Source organism: Cricetulus griseus (genome assembly GCF_003668045.3).
Source record: "Cricetulus griseus strain 17A/GY chromosome 1 unlocalized genomic scaffold, alternate assembly CriGri-PICRH-1.0 chr1_1, whole genome shotgun sequence".
In the NCBI taxonomy this organism is placed as follows: Eukaryota; Metazoa; Chordata; class Mammalia; order Rodentia; family Cricetidae; genus Cricetulus; species Cricetulus griseus.
Window position 1 is genome coordinate 125,644,543 of NW_023276807.1, and position 17,532 is coordinate 125,662,074.

The 17,532-nt window shown below is 34.7% G+C and overlaps 1 protein-coding gene across 4 annotated transcripts in view; it reads left to right on the forward strand.

Annotated features, from left to right (window-relative positions):
* Positions 1 to 17,532, forward strand: part of LOC100769505 (protocadherin-7) — a 406,463-nt gene that overhangs the window by 182,864 nt on the left and 206,067 nt on the right. For 2 of the 4 annotated variants that reach the window (XM_027386931.2, XM_027386933.2), the window contains exon 2: positions 11,251 to 11,467. In XM_027386931.2, the coding sequence (XP_027242732.1) occupies positions 11,251 to 11,467 (217 nt within the window). The remainder of the gene's footprint in view (positions 1 to 11,250; positions 11,468 to 17,532) is intronic. The other 2 variants (XM_027386932.2, XM_027386934.2) reach the window with 1 other exon arrangement.

Genomic DNA, 17,532 nt, shown 5'->3' on the forward strand with positions numbered 1-17,532 from the left:
TAGGATTAATGTTATCTTAAAACATTTAGATTTATCTATTTATGTTGTGCTTGAGTGTTTTGCCCCTATGTATATATGTGTAGTATGTTCCCAGTAGTCTCAAATGTCAGAAGAAGGTAAAACATGCACTAGAATCGGAATTAGGGATGGTTTGTGCCACCCTGTGGGTGCTAAGCACCCAACTGACTTCTTCTGCAAGAGGAGTAAGGCTATTAACTGCTGAACTATTTCTCTGGCCCCCAGTTAACCTTAACTTCTAAGCAAAGCAAATAATACTTGGTGAGAAATCAAAATTGTCAGTAGAACTATTTTATACTTGTGAGTGCTAGAAACCAAACCCTATTTTTTATTACTATATGAAACACACATATGCAAATACATATATCACTAAAATGATTTTCAATGGCAAAACCAATAGCAAATATAAGCAATATCTTAAGCTGCTATTTGTGCTTATTTAATCTTCAGGTGTTACTCAGTGCTATATTGCTATGCCAGGTTTAATATGAAGTAATTTGTAAAATGAGGTTTCTAATACTTGTAAGTGCTTGATTTTTGTGTTTCAGTTACTAGAAACTGTTGTTTTAATTGTAAGAACTAAAGTTCAGGCAGATGAAATGATTTTTCTCAAGCCATGGAGTGAATAAAGCTGGGGTTAGGATTGGATTATGGTATTTTCTGATCTTAGATTCCAAGCAAGTTTCCACATACCATACATACTGGTGACTTAAAAACAATTTATGAGCTATAAAATCCATATAAGTGGATTTGGACTTAAGGTGCTTTGGTAAGTAAAATAAAGACTAGACAGGTTCTGCATGAGAGGGTCATGCCAACATTTTCCTAGTGATACCATACTAGACTATCCTTTACATATAACAAATAACACTCATTCCAGAGCATGGTATTTTGTGTTTATAAAGAACTAAGGAGGAAGTGGGGAAAATGGACAGGGATCTGGGATAAATGTCAAAACAAAGAGACAGGAAGATGGACAAATCATACCAATGTGGCTTGAAAAAGCCTCAAGGAATCATATTGTTTTATATGCACCTAAAAGTATACACAATATACCTAAGTGTATGTATTTGGCGGTGCTAGGATGAGTGGGTACATCTCAAGTACAACTCCAGGACATAAGGCTCAGGGGATATGGCAGAAGAGGATCCAAAAATATTTAAAGAACCAATATTTGAAGATTTGCATGTCTGTTGGGAGATTTTTTGTTTCCTGGAAATTATAATGAAGCTACATCTGTGATACCTCAACACTTTGGCTGCCTAAACAAGACTTGAGATGATAATATTAATAGTCATGTTAATATAGAAAGGGGAAGTCTAACTGGGTACCATTCTTACTCCAAGACAAAGAATTACAGGTAACTAATGACTGTTGAGAAGGAGAAAGAATTAGCCTTTTCAAGGGATGAGACTTATGATTACTTATCCAGTACAAAGTAGTTAGCCCTGAAGTAATACATAGACAAGCTACTCTAAATAGACTCTTCAGGTCACATATAAATAACAATAAAAGTAATAAAGAGCCTATCAATTTGAGAAAGAGTGAGGAGGGACATGGATAGACTTGAAGGGAGGACAGAAAAGGCAGAAATGATGTAATTCAAATTTTAATTAAAAATAGTGAAAGAAGCTGCAAAAAGTATTCTGTATAGTAGATATTAACTTAAATGATTTTACTGAGGAAAACAGGCTTCTGTGTATTTCCACAATTTCAGAATAGGAAGTTACAAGGCATGGATATGTTTCAGTTCCATTGTACAGTAACTATGAAATTCATCCTGCAACAATTCATCCTGAAAAATTTATTTTATGTGGTTAATATTATTAAAAAGACACACTGGTGTATTCTGTGCATAAGAAATATTACAATATAAAATATTTAACATCAGTTATTTTCTCATTAGTCATTAGAATACCCAATATATAAGAAATTCAACACAAGACTATTTTTTAAAAAGAGAGGGATTGTATGGTATAACTGATCTGATTGGGTAAATAGGAATGAAGGGGGTCTCTAATTTAAGTGGATAGAAACAGATAATAGAAAAGGTAAAATAAAGGGAAGGATGTCTGAAAAAATTATAAAGAATCATAGTATTAACTATCTACCATTAAAAAGAACCTATAACACATGTAAGTCTGTATATAAATATAAATATGGAGTTTAACACAAATCCTTTTATTTGGATTTACAATGCCCCCTTAATTAACCATAGACTATTTTTAACAAAAACACCAACACCAAGCAGGAGAATCCCTCTTTTGTGTTGTTGGTCAGGTTTGTCCAAGAGAATCCCAAACCTGAACTGGAACTGACCCGAATGCCTTCTCCTTGAGATCTGGCTTTCAGGTACGAGAGGGGGCCATACAAGCTTCCAAAGGAGGGATTCACTCATTTTATTTTAGAATGCCATATGTACCCCCACTTTCAGTTTCTTCCATCAGATGTCCTTTCTTATTTCTCTGTCTGTCTCTCCCTTCCTCCCACCCTCCCTCCCTCCCTTCCTCTCTCTCTCTCTGTCCCCCTCCCTCTCTCAATCACTGAATTTAGTTGGTGTTTCTATTATCTCCCTGGGTGTAGGACCATTGGCTAGAGCATGGAAAACCTAGGCTATGATACCAATGTCTCACTCTGAGATAAAGACTACAGTCTCTTTTTCTCTGCATGTTGGCCAGTCATGGGTCTCATTATTAAGTGCCATCTACTACAAAATGTAGCTTGTCTAAAGAAGGTTGAGATAATTTAGGGAGTAGTTTGATACTTTGACCATTTAGCAGCATTGTAGTTCTTAGTCCTTCCCTAGGGCCAATTACCTCCCCAGCCACCTTGTTCTTGGCCCCATTGACAGACTGTTAAAACTTCTGCCTTGAGAAGCAGAGCTTAAACCCAACAAGAAAGTGGTTTGTTCCATATACATTTCTTATGTAAGTGTTCAGTTTTATCTCCTCATTGAAGCCCTATGAGAAGCTGTTAGGAATAAGATGGATCCGCATTTCTGTCAGCATCTGGCATATCTTTATTTGGATCATTCTTTGAGAAGGTGAAAATATCAGTGCTGAAGACAGTCATGTCTAAAGATACACATGTTATGAGCGCTGTGTTTTCTTCTTGCTGTAGAGATGGGAGAGTACCACAATCATTGCTCTAACAAGAGGATAAATGAAGTGTCCACAACAGTTTTTTTTTGTTCATTTGTTTCTGCTTCAACTTCTTGTTGAAAGGAAACAGCAACATGACTTACCCTTAGTTTACAAGAGAAAATTCCATTCTATCCAGTTGTGAAGAAGAGCTGCTTCATGAAAACTCAGTTTTCTTCAATACTTTAATTTAGTTTTTGACGATTTCATATATGTATACAATGTGTTGTATATATATTCACCCACTGTTATCTGTTTGTATCCCCTTCCAATTCTTCCATTCTTTGCAACTGGTCTCTCTCTTGCCTTATTGTTTGTGTATGTTTTCTGAAGGTAGCCACAGCTGCTATATGTTCTTGGTTACATCTTCTATACCACATCCAGAAGACAGCACAGTATAGCACTCCTCTCCATCCTGAAGTTCTTATCATGATTCTGTCCCCCATCTCTGATGCTCCTGAGTCTTATATGGGAGGAGGGTATTGTCTTATTTCCACAGTAAATAACAAGGAGAAAAACAAACCAAATCTTCATAACTTTCTTTTGTGTGCCAGTGTTTTGGGCTATTAATTATGAGTAAGGCATTTGTACAAACCAAGGCTTAGCAACAAGTCTCTGAAACAGAGCATCCAAATCACCCACAAACTGGAAAATATCCTTTGAATAATTGGATCTAATTTTTCATGACATCTTTGTATAGTACCTTATGCTTGATTGTATCAGAATGAGTAATCTCTGCCAAATTTGGCCTTCTGCTTCTTTTTGAGTAGTTAGCCAGATAAAATGGATTTTTTCTTCATTGTTGTAAATATTGAAAAATAACAATAACATTTTATTGAGTGGGAACATTATCAGAATCTCAAAATGCTATGTACAGAAATAAAGTCTCCCTGAGATGTGCTTTCCATTCACTTTTGTATGTTCAATGACTATTTTCACAGTTGCAGGGATGGGTAACTGAAGCAGTGATCTATGGTTCAAAGAGCCAGAAATGTTTATTTTTTGGCATTTCATGAACAAGGTTTGCCAAACTGTTAACTAGGTTTAAAAGGAACCAGTAATAAATGGCAAAAAATCCACCAATTAATAGTGGCCATAGTATAACAACCCAACTCGTTATCTTCTAGAACATTTATTTCTCTAAGAGGTTTTGTTCTTAGACTGGCTATTTTTGCCAACAATTTTCTACTCTGCTTACTGTTTCCTGATGCTCCTTATTAGAGAAAAAAAACAAACACCAAGAGGCCACTTTCCACCTTCAGAGGAAGTAGTTCTTGCAGTGGATTTCACTTTGAAATTGAGTATTTTTTTCTTGTAATTGGTAAAATTAGAACATAAATACGATGCATATGGAAAGGGCCTGGGGACATGGTAACTTGAGTGAAGGAAAGATTGTACATTGCTGGCACGAGAACCCACTGTTTCCATACTGGAATCCCTATTCTTTTCTAGTGATTAGACATGATCTGTAGAATTATGAAAGACACTTCTGGATTCCTAATTTCTCAAGTGCACATTCAAGGAGCAATGGCAAATATATAACTGCACAGCAGTAAAGAGATAGCTACTTAACTTTCCTCAAATGAGCGTTGTAATTAACTAATCCACATGTCTCAACACGAGTCTTCTGAACATCTTTTCATCTATAGACATGAAAGGAAGACGGGCATTTTGAACTATGGAGGAATGTTGAGGCTTCAGTACATGAAGGCACCCCTAAAAAGTTTAAAGACCTGATTAAAGTTTGTTTGAGGGTCTTGCCAAATATCCTACTACTAATGCACTGTAGAATCCTAGGTATGTTTATTCAGTAGCACTGACAGCAGGCTGAGATTGTTTGCAGATTTATCAAGCATGTGTGCATTTGCAGGGAAAGCTCTCCCAGCATCAGAGAGCTGTGTGCAGCACTCCTCCTATGGCAGGAGATGCCTCATGACTGTTTCAGTGCTTTGTGACTGACAAAGAGTCATTAGAAGTCTGTTTGATGGACATAACTAAGTGAGTTGGAAAAAATAAAAAAAAGTCTTTCAGCCCATTCAGAAATAATTGATGTGACTGAGACAGCTGTATGTGAGTTCCAGATAAGGAGGCAATTTATGGAGAAACTAGTGAAGCTAAAATGGAAGGTGCAGGTTTAAAGTTCCCAATAAAGTCGTCTGTTAGACACAGCAGTATTCAATAAGGAAAAGATTTAACCTGAGGTGATTTCCAATAGATGGCATCCTTTGGGGCCCATCGTCTTGCAAATAAAATTCCCATAAAGGTATTGTCAGTAGGTATAAAAAATGGACTCTAATGGCAAAGTATCTGCACTGTTAACCGAGTGCTGCATTTATGCTTTTACTCTGAGGAGTGGAACAGATAAAAGACAGGACCTACTAAACTTATGTTTCTCCCATCCTCAAATTGATCACTGCTTTAGCAAAGACACATGTGTTTTTATTCTCTGCTGTTGCAACTTCAAAGATTTCGCTAGTTGCAGATGTAAGATACATATACTTACAAATGTGTGCTTATGTAACATCAGAAATACTTTAGAGGCCTCATAGATTTTTAAAACTTATTTTAACAAAATAGAATGAATAAAATAAATGTGTTGTTATTGTATATGTGATTTTACATATTCACCTGCACTCATTTCCTCAAAACTATTCATTACATTTCTGAAAAGGAAAATTTAACCTGGATATTTTATATATTATCAATGATTATACTCTGAGTTTGTCCTTTTAAGTTCAGGGAATTAATTTCATATGCAAAGGATCACTGTAGTCATGCATGCTATGTATACATACATGCATACATGCATACGTACATACATTCCTATTTTCAGGCAAGAAAGGAGGGGAGGAAGAGTCTGCCTTCTCAAAGTCCATGACAACAGAAAATAGGACTACCTGTATGTGATATGAGAAAGCAGTGAATAAAGTTACAAACAGCACTGATTTCCAGCCTATAAGACTTTTAAAGCAATATGAGTGCAGTTTTGTCACCTAGGAGTTGGGGAAGGACAAACAGCTTCATTATGCCAGAGTTAGTATCACAAATGGAATTTGAAGACATTTATTTCAATCTCCACAGTATTGTGGGTAGGCTCTATCATTATGTTCTCAAGTATAGCTTCTAGTATTTAGTATTGAAACACAAAAGTCATTAATAAATGTCTTTAAAAATTAATTGACCAACAAAATATTTGTGCTTTTTGAGAATTAAGATCAAAGTATTTCTTGAAATATTTGGTTCCTATTGTGTGCACATTAATATTAATAAACAATTTGTGCATTCAGACAAGAAATTAGGCTTGAAATTCTATGTGGACTTTAGAACTTCTACCTGGGAGCTTTGTGAATTACTGAACCAGCTCTATATTTTCTTTAAGAAAAAAATCAAACTAAAGTGATGAGAGATAACTTTGGCTATTTAGCAGTGGCCTGAGGTATAGTGCCTTTTATAGGATGTGTCTCGGAGGGAGCTTAAGGCTTTTCTTATAAGCTACCTCATTAATTCTCCTAGAATTAAGGGGCAGATATTATTATCTCTATTTTACAAGCCCTGTTCCTAAAGCATAAGAACCAAAGGTCAGCTAACTTGTTCAAGGTCACATAGAAAATCTATAGGGAAAGTTAAAAAATTTACTTTTCTCTTTCTGCTATTTTAAAGCATCAGTTTTCTTATTTAAAACATATATACACATTTACATGTGTCCATGTAAGAACTTCACTTTGCTTTTGTGTTTCTTTTGAATATAATTCTCTGTTTTGGTTAATTTACCTCTTACTGAGTCTTTTCTTTCTATTTCTGACTTCTGTGTTGAACACCTAGTTTTGCTTGCATCTTAAAAGCTCACCTTACCATGAACATGTTCTGGTGCCCATGAAGAATGAAATTAAGAATCAATAAATAAGTCTCTGCTTAAGCCTTTTTGTCTTTTACTTTTTACACACTGTAAAGTGCTTTTCTTTTCCTCCCTTATCTCTTTCATCCCTTGTTTCCCATGGTTTAGATTATCCGAGAGGTGAGCACATTATTTTTGGCATAGAATAACTGTTTTGCTTCAGTCTTAAGGGTTTCAACAGTTTGGATTTTTTTCTACTCAGTTCCTTCATTTAATCATTTCTCTTTTTACCAACTAGCGAAGTTCTAACTGGTTCTCAACTGTGTCCTGTCACAGACATCTAGATCTCTATCCAAAAACCTGTAAGGACCATTGAAGTTTCCTACATGTGTAATAGCATATTCTCCATTTGCATTTGCGTTTCGTTGGAGCATCATTATATTTTGTTTCTGTATAGATCTACATGACAAAAAAGTGCAAGTATAGTGAAATAATCAAGTATGGCTTATTGATGACCACTTCCATTCAACTGCAGACTAGACTGGCCATCCCTGTTGCTGCTGCCTCCTTTTAGCCTTTCATTGGGGTAAATGTTTCTCATACCTTGCTGTGTATTAGATTGAATGCTTTCAGATCCTGCATTTGTGCTCTGAGCACATGGCTATAATTGATTCTGGAATTTGTAGACATGGTGGTCAACTCAGGTGGTTTTTAGAGCAACTTATTTTTAATGCTGGTTTATTTAGTTTATGTGTGGTAGGTACTGGTATTTCATTGTTTACAAGTTTTCTAGGTAATTCTAAGATGTCTATAAACTCCAGACTCATCACTTTATTCTATATTATCTCACTAGTAGCTAAAACAGTGTATAGACACCCACACATAATACAGTTTTTGTAAGGAAGTCAACATACTGTGTACATTTCTATGTAAGTTCATCTTCTTTGAATAGGGAGGTGGCATAAATTCTTTATTATAACCTTTATTTTAAAATCTAACAGTCTTCACTTTATTCAATTTGATGATGGATGGTATATAAGTCTCTCTTCATCTCCCCTTCCTCATATATTTCTCTCTTCCTCCTCCTTTTCTTTCACCTCTTCATATACATCCATATACCAACTAACTGAATATGTGTGACATACTATGAAAGTAGAACCTTTCATATAACCTTTGCATCAATACTTCAGTTAAGCTCCAATATTAACTTTGTTCTCTTTACAAGCTTGAATGCATCACCACAGTGATTTTAATATAAAAAAATAAAACATAAAATAATAAAGTGTGATACAAAGTGTAGCCATATAGTGATACAATGTTGATATTGCAGGTCTATGGAATTATAATGACATGTTTTAAGAATGGATCATATCATTCTTAAATGAGTAAGAACAGTGAGTGTTCTTACTCACTGTGTGATACTTCTCATTTTGAGTTTTAATGTGAATAATATTTGCATTCATTTTGAAACTATATTTGGAAAACAACTTTTTTCATGCAAAAAGAAACTGATGAATTGAGTGCTTGTTTAAGTACTTAGTATTTTAATATTCTAATGCTCTTCTAAAATAAGTTATGAAAATCAAAATATTCACAATCAAAATGGGGCAGGAAATCAGGAAAATGAAATGCTAAGTTTATGACAATCATTATATAACCCATTGTGGAATTATCACATTTATTTTTGGCATTTTTTTTTCATTAGAAGTATAGACCTTCTCTATCTGTTACTGAAGTACTACTTAGAGGTGAAGAAAGAACTCAGCACAGGTTTTGAGATTACCATCCTAAAGTTTCTATTTTTTATATGAAAATGGAGCATTATTTCTTATTACCTCCGACATTCTTTTCTGTGATAGTATAGCTTATATGTCTCTGTGTTCATTTTGAACTGTTTTCCTTTTGACTGTTAAAACTGTACCTACAAGATATGAAAATTATTAAAGTAGAATTATGAATAACATTTAACTTTCCATTTGCTTTTTAGATAAATATTTTTAACCCATTGCATGTTCTTCATATTTCCTGTCTTAATATAATTAATATTAGTAATCATTAATATTTCATTGTGCAGCAGTGTTGGCTGAGCAGAACATGATAGTTTTAAGAGAGTGGCTGTGGCGTCATTTTGAAAGGGAGACTGAATTCCTCAGACAATTCCAGATACGCCATGGCCACCTGATAATGACAAAAGGGAGGAAATATAAACAGAAATAAAAAGTGAGATAAGCAAAAATGATTTCTCTCTTGAAATAGTGAAAAATATAGTGATCACATTAACAAAAAAGATAAGAGTTGTTGGTGAAATAGAGGCCAAGTCTTTAGAATTTTTGTCAGTGAGTTTGGTCCCATGATGTATATGTTATCAACAATGAAATACTGTGTAACTGTTTTTCCATACTACTATCCCAATTCTGTGAAACATTATAAAGACCATAATTGTATTTTATGGCCACCCATGCTAAGAGCTTGAACTAGGATAAAAAAGATTTTTCATAGGCTGTATATTACTATTAAACTCATAAGGAATGAGTTAGTAGCAGAAATATCAGCAATGTGCAGATTTTTCAGAAATTTTTTTCTCTATAATGGAATTTAAAGGAGAGATTTGTGGAAGAGAATATTAGTCCTTAACAAAGCCAATTTATAAATTAGGGGAAAATGCCACAATCATTAACTTTCTCATTACTAATCTACCATGTGCAGATAATCCTTAGAACTCCACAGTCCTATTGGTCATGGTTATGGTTAGAGATTTGTACCATGAACTTTCAAGCTACAAACATCCAGAGAAGGTTCTCAAATTTATACTATGTTTTGGCAACAGTAATTCTAAACTGTGTACTGGAAAGGAACAGTGTGGGTTGTAAGTATGATAACTGTGTCCACTTGTGTCACATTCAAATTCATGCCGGGTTAATGTATGAACTGTTTTTTAAAAATTTCAAAGTGTGTGTGTGTGGGACTTAAGCTGTCTATGGGGCCTCAGGCAATGGAACCAGTATTTATCCCTAGTTCTCGAATGGGCTTTGGGAGCCCATTCCCTATGGAGTGATACTCTTTCAGCATAAATACATGGGAGAGGACCTAGGTCCCGCCCCAAATGATGTGACAGATTTTGATGATCTCCCATGGGAGGCCTCACCCTCCCTAAGGAGTGGATATGGGGTGGGATGAGGGTTTGGAAGGGGGGACTGGGAGGATAGGATGGAGAGGGAACTGGGGTTGTTATGTAAAATAAGATTTTAATTTAAATAAATTTTAATTAAATTTTTTTCAGACAGCTAATAAGCAGCATTTAGCATATACATTATCTATCATATGTCATATCATCAATATTGTGATTGCTTTAACATGTTAGTTTGTTCTATGGATGACACACCATTAGTTTTTTCCCATAATGAACTTAAATTTACTCTCATTTATTATGTAACTAAGATATCTTGGGTATCTCATACACAGTCAACATGATGAGGCATTGTCACCAGCACAGGTACTTGTTGGCGCTAGTTGGACAGTTTTATATGACATCCAATACACCAAATAAACACTACACTTGACTTTACTGTGTTTGAATGAACTACAATTATGGTAAACACAGGCAGTTTAGTCTTGTGATTTATTTCCTATTAATGGGTTGAAGAGAATTTTACAGGTTATCCTACTATGTCTCTTACAGTTTCAAATAGATTTTTTATTGGAACAAAGTAATAAATATTTGAAATTTCCTAATACCACATGCAAATTCTTATTTCACAGCTGCACTGTTTGTAGCTGAGTGCCAGCAACAGGGCTATAAAAGTCTGTATCATATGAACTTGATTTGAATGCATTCTGTCATTTGGATGAAGTATTTAAATGACATCCTTTCATAATGGTTATTTTAGTATTTTATTTCCTCCGTAAATAAATAACCCTTTCTTTTTTATGAAATCTATTTGTGAAAAAATGTAAAGGCTCCTGAATGGAAAAGGGTTGAATATATAAAACTAGTCTACTCGATTGCAATGCATGTTGGATAATATTTGTGTTTTCTTACCTTTCTTTCAAACCAGGAATTTTTTTCAAAAACAAAAGCATAATCTCTAGGCTTTGTCTTAGATAATATATAGTTATCAGAATATATTTCGATCTGTGTAATAATTTGTATTGAATTAGTGTCTGTATGCTTTTAAGTATGTAATTTATGTATTTTATGAAATAAGATCATTTGAAATCTTATATCTTAGTGACATTCAGAATCTTTTCTTTTTACAGCCATTTCGTAGAGTGACGTTTTCTGTTGTGAGTCAGCCACAGGACCCACATCAGGGGTCACTGCAGAGTTGCTATGACAGCGGGCTGGAGGAGTCAGAAACACCAAGCAGTAAGAGTTCATCAGGGCCAAGACTGGGTGCCCTTCCACTCCCAGAGGACAACTATGAAAGGACCACGCCGGATGGCAGTGTTGGTGAGGCAGAGCATATGGAAAATGGTAGGGGCAAACACAACATCCACACACATAATCACGCTAGTGAGCCAGAATAACTAGGCTTGTGAAAGCTAGCCTAAAATAAAAACAAAGTAGATTACACCAAAAGTATTTCAAAATACTAAACACTCGGTAAAATTTAGAAATGACAAATAAAGAAATATAATTTTGTAGATAAAATTCATAAAATTATGCCATCATTTCAAATAGCTCATCAGAAATAAATGCACCTAGAAATAAATTAGAGCAGTTCCTGCTATGAAAATGCTAATCCAATGCACAATTGCTAAACAATAACCACTATGAGAGGTCTTGTTTAACTATTTCCTTCTATTCATTTTTGTCATGCAACTATTTCTTCAATTTTCATAAATCAATCTTAGTGAAAGGCAAGACCATGAACACACTTTGCTTGAGTTTTCCTTTCCTGAATGCCCAGCAATGCATTTCTGAGCCTGTTCTTTTGAGTGCCAGGTGAAATGGATGAGAAGCAAGCAGCAGTGTCTTGCTCTACCTAGCATGCAGTAAATACCACAAACACCCCTCTCCCCTTAAAGTATATGCCTTATTCCGATTTTTTGCAAGGAAAAGGAAACAAAACAAAATATAATGCTGCCTACTCTTACCTCATTGTGAGGCTATTCTTATACTTGTCACAATTCTCCTTTATGGCTTTTTGTATATCATAAAATGATATTTAAAACAATGTATGTAAATGCTTTCACATTTGCTCATGTTCCTAAAGAAAATTTTGGTATTTATTTTCTGCATTTTGAGTGCTAAGTATACATTTGAGGAAAATGTTTATGTCAAACAGTGGAGTGGCAAAGCTCTTCCTAACTTCATTATTATTTCCAGAGTGGCAAAGCTCTTCCCAAGTTCATTATTATTTCCAATGTGAAAGAGATACCGTTATATATCAAGAAAGGCATGGGAAATGCAAATATTTTGTCTGTAGTGAATAGTCAAAATAGATTTATGTCATTCACCGCCTCAATCTGCTAATGAAAAAGGATCTCTTTCTTGCTTTATACCAGTTTCTTCAGTGGTGGCATGCAAAGACAGTGTATTAATGCAAAGAATAACAGGCTTCCTTTTCAAAATTTTACCTGTGAATATTAAAATCCAGCAACGAATAAATCAAAAAGAGACCTCAAGTGAAGTATTCTAAACTAAATTATACTAAGCAATTATCTTTCTACATTATTATTAGATTTGATACCAGGGCCTGTTGATTGATGTCCCTTTTGATCAATTATTCAGATTTTAAATGGCATTTTGCCTCATGGCTATTAGGCATGCTTATCTGTGTGTATGGTGGTGTGTGCTAATGTGGAAGGGAGTTTGATGTGGTCTCTCTAAAAAGCAACATTTTGTCAGTAGTTTTATTAAATGAGTAACATTTTGGTGTGGATTAAAATGACTCTGAGTATATATTTAAGGCAAGTATATTTAACATTATTTAGACACAATAAATTTTAAATTAGAAAACATATGCAACTATATATGCAAATATGCATATATATATATATATATATATGATTCTTAGCAAGACAGGATTCATTGCACTTGGGGTTTCTGTTTTATATTAAGTTATCTTTTGATAATAACACAATTCACTTTTTTCTATAAACAGCATGTTGTATCATTAAATCTTTTTGGGGACATGTCAGTGGTTTTTGTAACACTGGCACTATAAGCTTAAGATGGTGTTATTTTCCTGTTATTTTTCTTTTACTTTAAAGACGTTCCACATTTAAAAATACAATCAAGAAATGATGCCTAATTAAAGTATAATTATGCTTGGTAAGCCCACATAGGTCAATTTTCAGGAAATATGCATGTCTTAAAAAGGGGTAGTATATAAATAGAATAGAAAGTTCACTGAGAAACATTTGCTAAAGAAAGTTCCAGCTCTTTTTCATGGCCATGTATTACATCCCATCAACAGAAAGAGCCATGGTAACACATCCAATTTTCCTACACACAACTGACACTTGATACAGAGGGGTTATATAACTGATTTGTATTTATTGCTGCCTGTGAACTATGCTGTACCTGATCTATGTGTAATTACAGAAGTAGATAAGAAGCACTTTCAACAATCCAAACACAACACTGGACATTTGAGTAACAGTTCTGTTTGGATCTAAGTCTGATACATTCTCATTACTTATAAAGTGTGATTGTATTTCTTGAGTTCTGGTAATTTCATCTTCAGTAATAATGAACCATTCTGACATAAACAGAATTGGAACAGAAACCTGTCAAGTATTCACTTGTCATATTTAATTGGAATACAGATAATCTGTAGTTTTTTGCTTGGTTAGTTTTTAATCAGGATTTATTTTGATTTACATTTGGATTTCCCATCAAAATACCATTTTGTATGCTGTCCTAGTTCCTAATTATTATTACTTCAAATATTTTCCTTCAGTTTTAACCTGTGTAAAACTGTGCACAAATCACTACCTGTTTTAGATTAGCTCTCATTGGAAAGATTGGAAGATAAATTGCAGCATGGTAACATATGACATTCCAAAGTCAGTGTCACAAACCAGAAATAAGTTGGGGTCACAAATAAGTTGTCAAAGACGTTATTTCAAGGAAGTCACCAAAGCAGAAAAATTGAAATAAAAATTATTGGAAAACAATTTACATTTTACCCAAATTTTTACTTTTCACAGCTCTTTAGAAAAATAATTCATTAATATGACCCATGAGTCATTTTAGCTTACATTTAGCTTACATTTCATAGTGCCATTGCAAGCAAAAAATAGCACAGTGTTAAAATGAACATAATTTGTTGCAACCTGAATTAAGTAGAGACTCACTATTTTGAAGTTCTGGTGAAGTTCTAAAAAGTTTAATAGCACTTATGCCAGTATAGATATTTTAGGAAAATTATATGTTTATCCAGTACAATAATTCCTAATACATTCCTTTTCTTGTAATTATCACCATTGTGACAATATTGATATTTTATTGGTAAAATTGATTTAATTGGTCACTAGATAACATTACATTTTTAATGCAAGAAATTATTTACAATATAGTTTATGGTACAAAGTTATGACAAAATGTTGGATGATAAAATATCTGAAACCTGTATCAAGGAGTTGATAACTCAAGTAGAGCATAAAATTAGGCATAAAGTCTTCATTAGAGTAAAGACAAATATTGACTACATCTAGCTTGCTGTTACATTTAAATAGTGAATTCTTGGAATGGTATTTCACTTTCTTTGGGGGCTATTGTATTTATTTTGGTCCTTATCTGTAAGCCCTGGCCTATTTATTCAGTCCCACTCTGAATCTACTTTGAAAAGTCAGTTTGTCTTTTCTATATATGACTTTTATATGTATGGTACATCACAAGCTCAACTATAGGAAACACTCTACTTGGCTTCTAATTCAAACATTGATATCAGTGGTGGGCTGAGTTTGTGTCTGATTATTTTTATGGCAGTGAAATAAATTAACTTTGACATCTCACTGTAGTCCAACAATCTATGATTCTGACTTTACATTGGATCCTCCTACTATCTTTTATTCTTTATTACAAGTGTCAGAAATATAGAGACAGATATAGCCAGCCAGCCCGCTAGGTGGACACACACACACACACACACACACACACACACACACACACACACACACACACACGCACACACACACACACCACACACACACACACACATGCAAGCATGCACATGTGCAAGAGCAGAAAGGGGAAGTAAGAGGGGGGAGAGACAGGGAAAAGTAGAGAGGCATCTCCTAGTGAGATGGGCAGTGAATTATAATTTGTGTACTATGTGGGCAAGTCAGTAGAAATTCCAAGGTCCTCCTCACAACCTACGTAACATCTGTGCCTTCTAATAGTAGATAACATATTTGTCACATAAATCAAAGAGGAGGGTGTAGTCAGGGTAGAGATTTCTGATTAGGTGGGTGGGAATGTTGGCACTGCAGCAGTGTGGGAGACAGTTTCAGGACCTTCTCCAAACCCCACAATGTAAGAACCATCTGGAGATGAATTTCACTGTGACCACAGTGCCCTTCACATACATCAGGTGTTAATCCCTGCCTCAGTAGAGGAAGTATTGTTAATTCTTGCTTGACATCTAAGTAGGTCAGAGTGAGAATGGACAATGATAGAAAACAGTATGTGTGTTTTCTCTAGGTACACTTTTATAATAGAGCACCAGGGAGGTTTTAAAAAATTAAAGGAAGTGAGAAATTTGACCCTTCTAGGTCCTTAATTAACTCTCTGAATTTATCTTTTTCAGATCTTTAAAAGTACATTTAACTTTTTCCAGTAATTATTTTAAATCCCATTTCTAAACTTTGTAAACCTTATATAAGGTTGACTCTGTTACTTTATTCATCCCGTGTCTTGTCTGTCTCTTCACTTCACATGCTTTTAGTAGCATTTAGAATACCTTGATCCTGGAAATGAAAACATGGTACAGTGCACGGCGAACCCATTTTCTCTTTGGCATTACATTTTCACATTACATTCAGATGAACATGGGCATTCATTAGGAAAATATGTTTTCCTATGGCCAAGCAAAATGAGAGCAGAGACCAAGCACATTTTCGTGTGGAGTCAAGCATCCTCTCTTTTCTTCACCCAATACCCATCTCTAGTGACAGCTACAAGGAATTCTTGTGTAATTGATGTTAGCCTATGATGTTTTAGTTTAGACTGAGCTGTATAGCAAAACTTTCTCACCTGTCTCCAGATCCTTAGATATGTGTGAATAGTCCAACTTTGAAATTTAAAATATGTATCTTGCATTCTTTTCTATAGAACCAGACTACTGTACCTTACTAAGGATTTCTTTTCTGAATTTTGCATGTCTCCCTGTCAGCCTAGTTGCTAGTATCTCACTGACTACTTTTCCAGCCTTCTGAGACATGGCTCTGTACCTCCCAAGTGTCCTCAAGAAATCTGTATGTCACCACTTCTAGATGACCTTGTTTTTCCTTCTTCCTAGTGATTAAACAGAGACAGTGATTAGAGATGCTGTCAGGTCTCAGCCAATCAAGACCGTGTGCTGCAGCTGTTCTGCAGCCTGCCAGTAAGAGAAGCAGTAGAGACTAAAAGAATCTAAGATGATAATGTCCTAGAAGACACTTAGCAGTGCTGTGGACAGAATCTAGTGGTTTCAAAACAGATCTTGAAGCCTAATAGCATCAGTTTAAATCCTGTTTCCATCTCTTTTTCTAAGTGTGTAAATTTTTAGAATTATACCTAGCCCCAATTTGTTCCATCACAAATCCCCGACATTGTAGAAGAAAACAATTGTGATGAAATTAGTAGTTTATACATTAATATGGTCTTAAATGCATTATGTGGAAAGGTTAAAAACTTTGCTATTATTTAAGAGTTAGGAATAGTAATCTTTTTTATTAAATTTAGATGGATTTGATGTAACCTTATATCAGAAATTCTCATAAAATGTTAAGTCTTACAAAGACAACATGTCAAAATTAACACTCAAAATATTCTTACTATGGAGAGTTTCTACTGAGTTTCCTTCCAGGTGGAGACCCATGGGGTGAACCAGGTGGAGGTATGAAAAAACAAGAGTATAACAGGATTGGCAGGAAGCCTTCTGTCTTATCATCAAGTCAACCTGAAAGTTTTTACCATCCAAGTTTGGGTAGTACCCATATTAATCTTGCAGCACATATTTCTTTTTAATTGTTAAAAAGATTTTGCAATTTATATTTAGTTTTTTCCCATTTGAGTCCATTATTCTTCAGGAATATATTTCCCTTTGAAAGACTGCAAAACACTCACATTTGCAGGGGAAGTGAAATGAGTGTTCAATTAATATGCTTACCCAACTGCCAGTCCTTCCTTTCTTTTCTAATCTCAGTATTAATAATTAATACTGATAAAATGTGTGCCTGTGTTACCTTTTTTATTCTAATTTTGTCCTTTAAACCTACATCACTCTGCTGAACTCTTAATGACATTTAAAAAGAGAAAGAGCTCTCATCAACCCTCCAAGTGACTTTGGAGGTCTGTTAGTGGGCTTGGTACCATCAGACACTCAA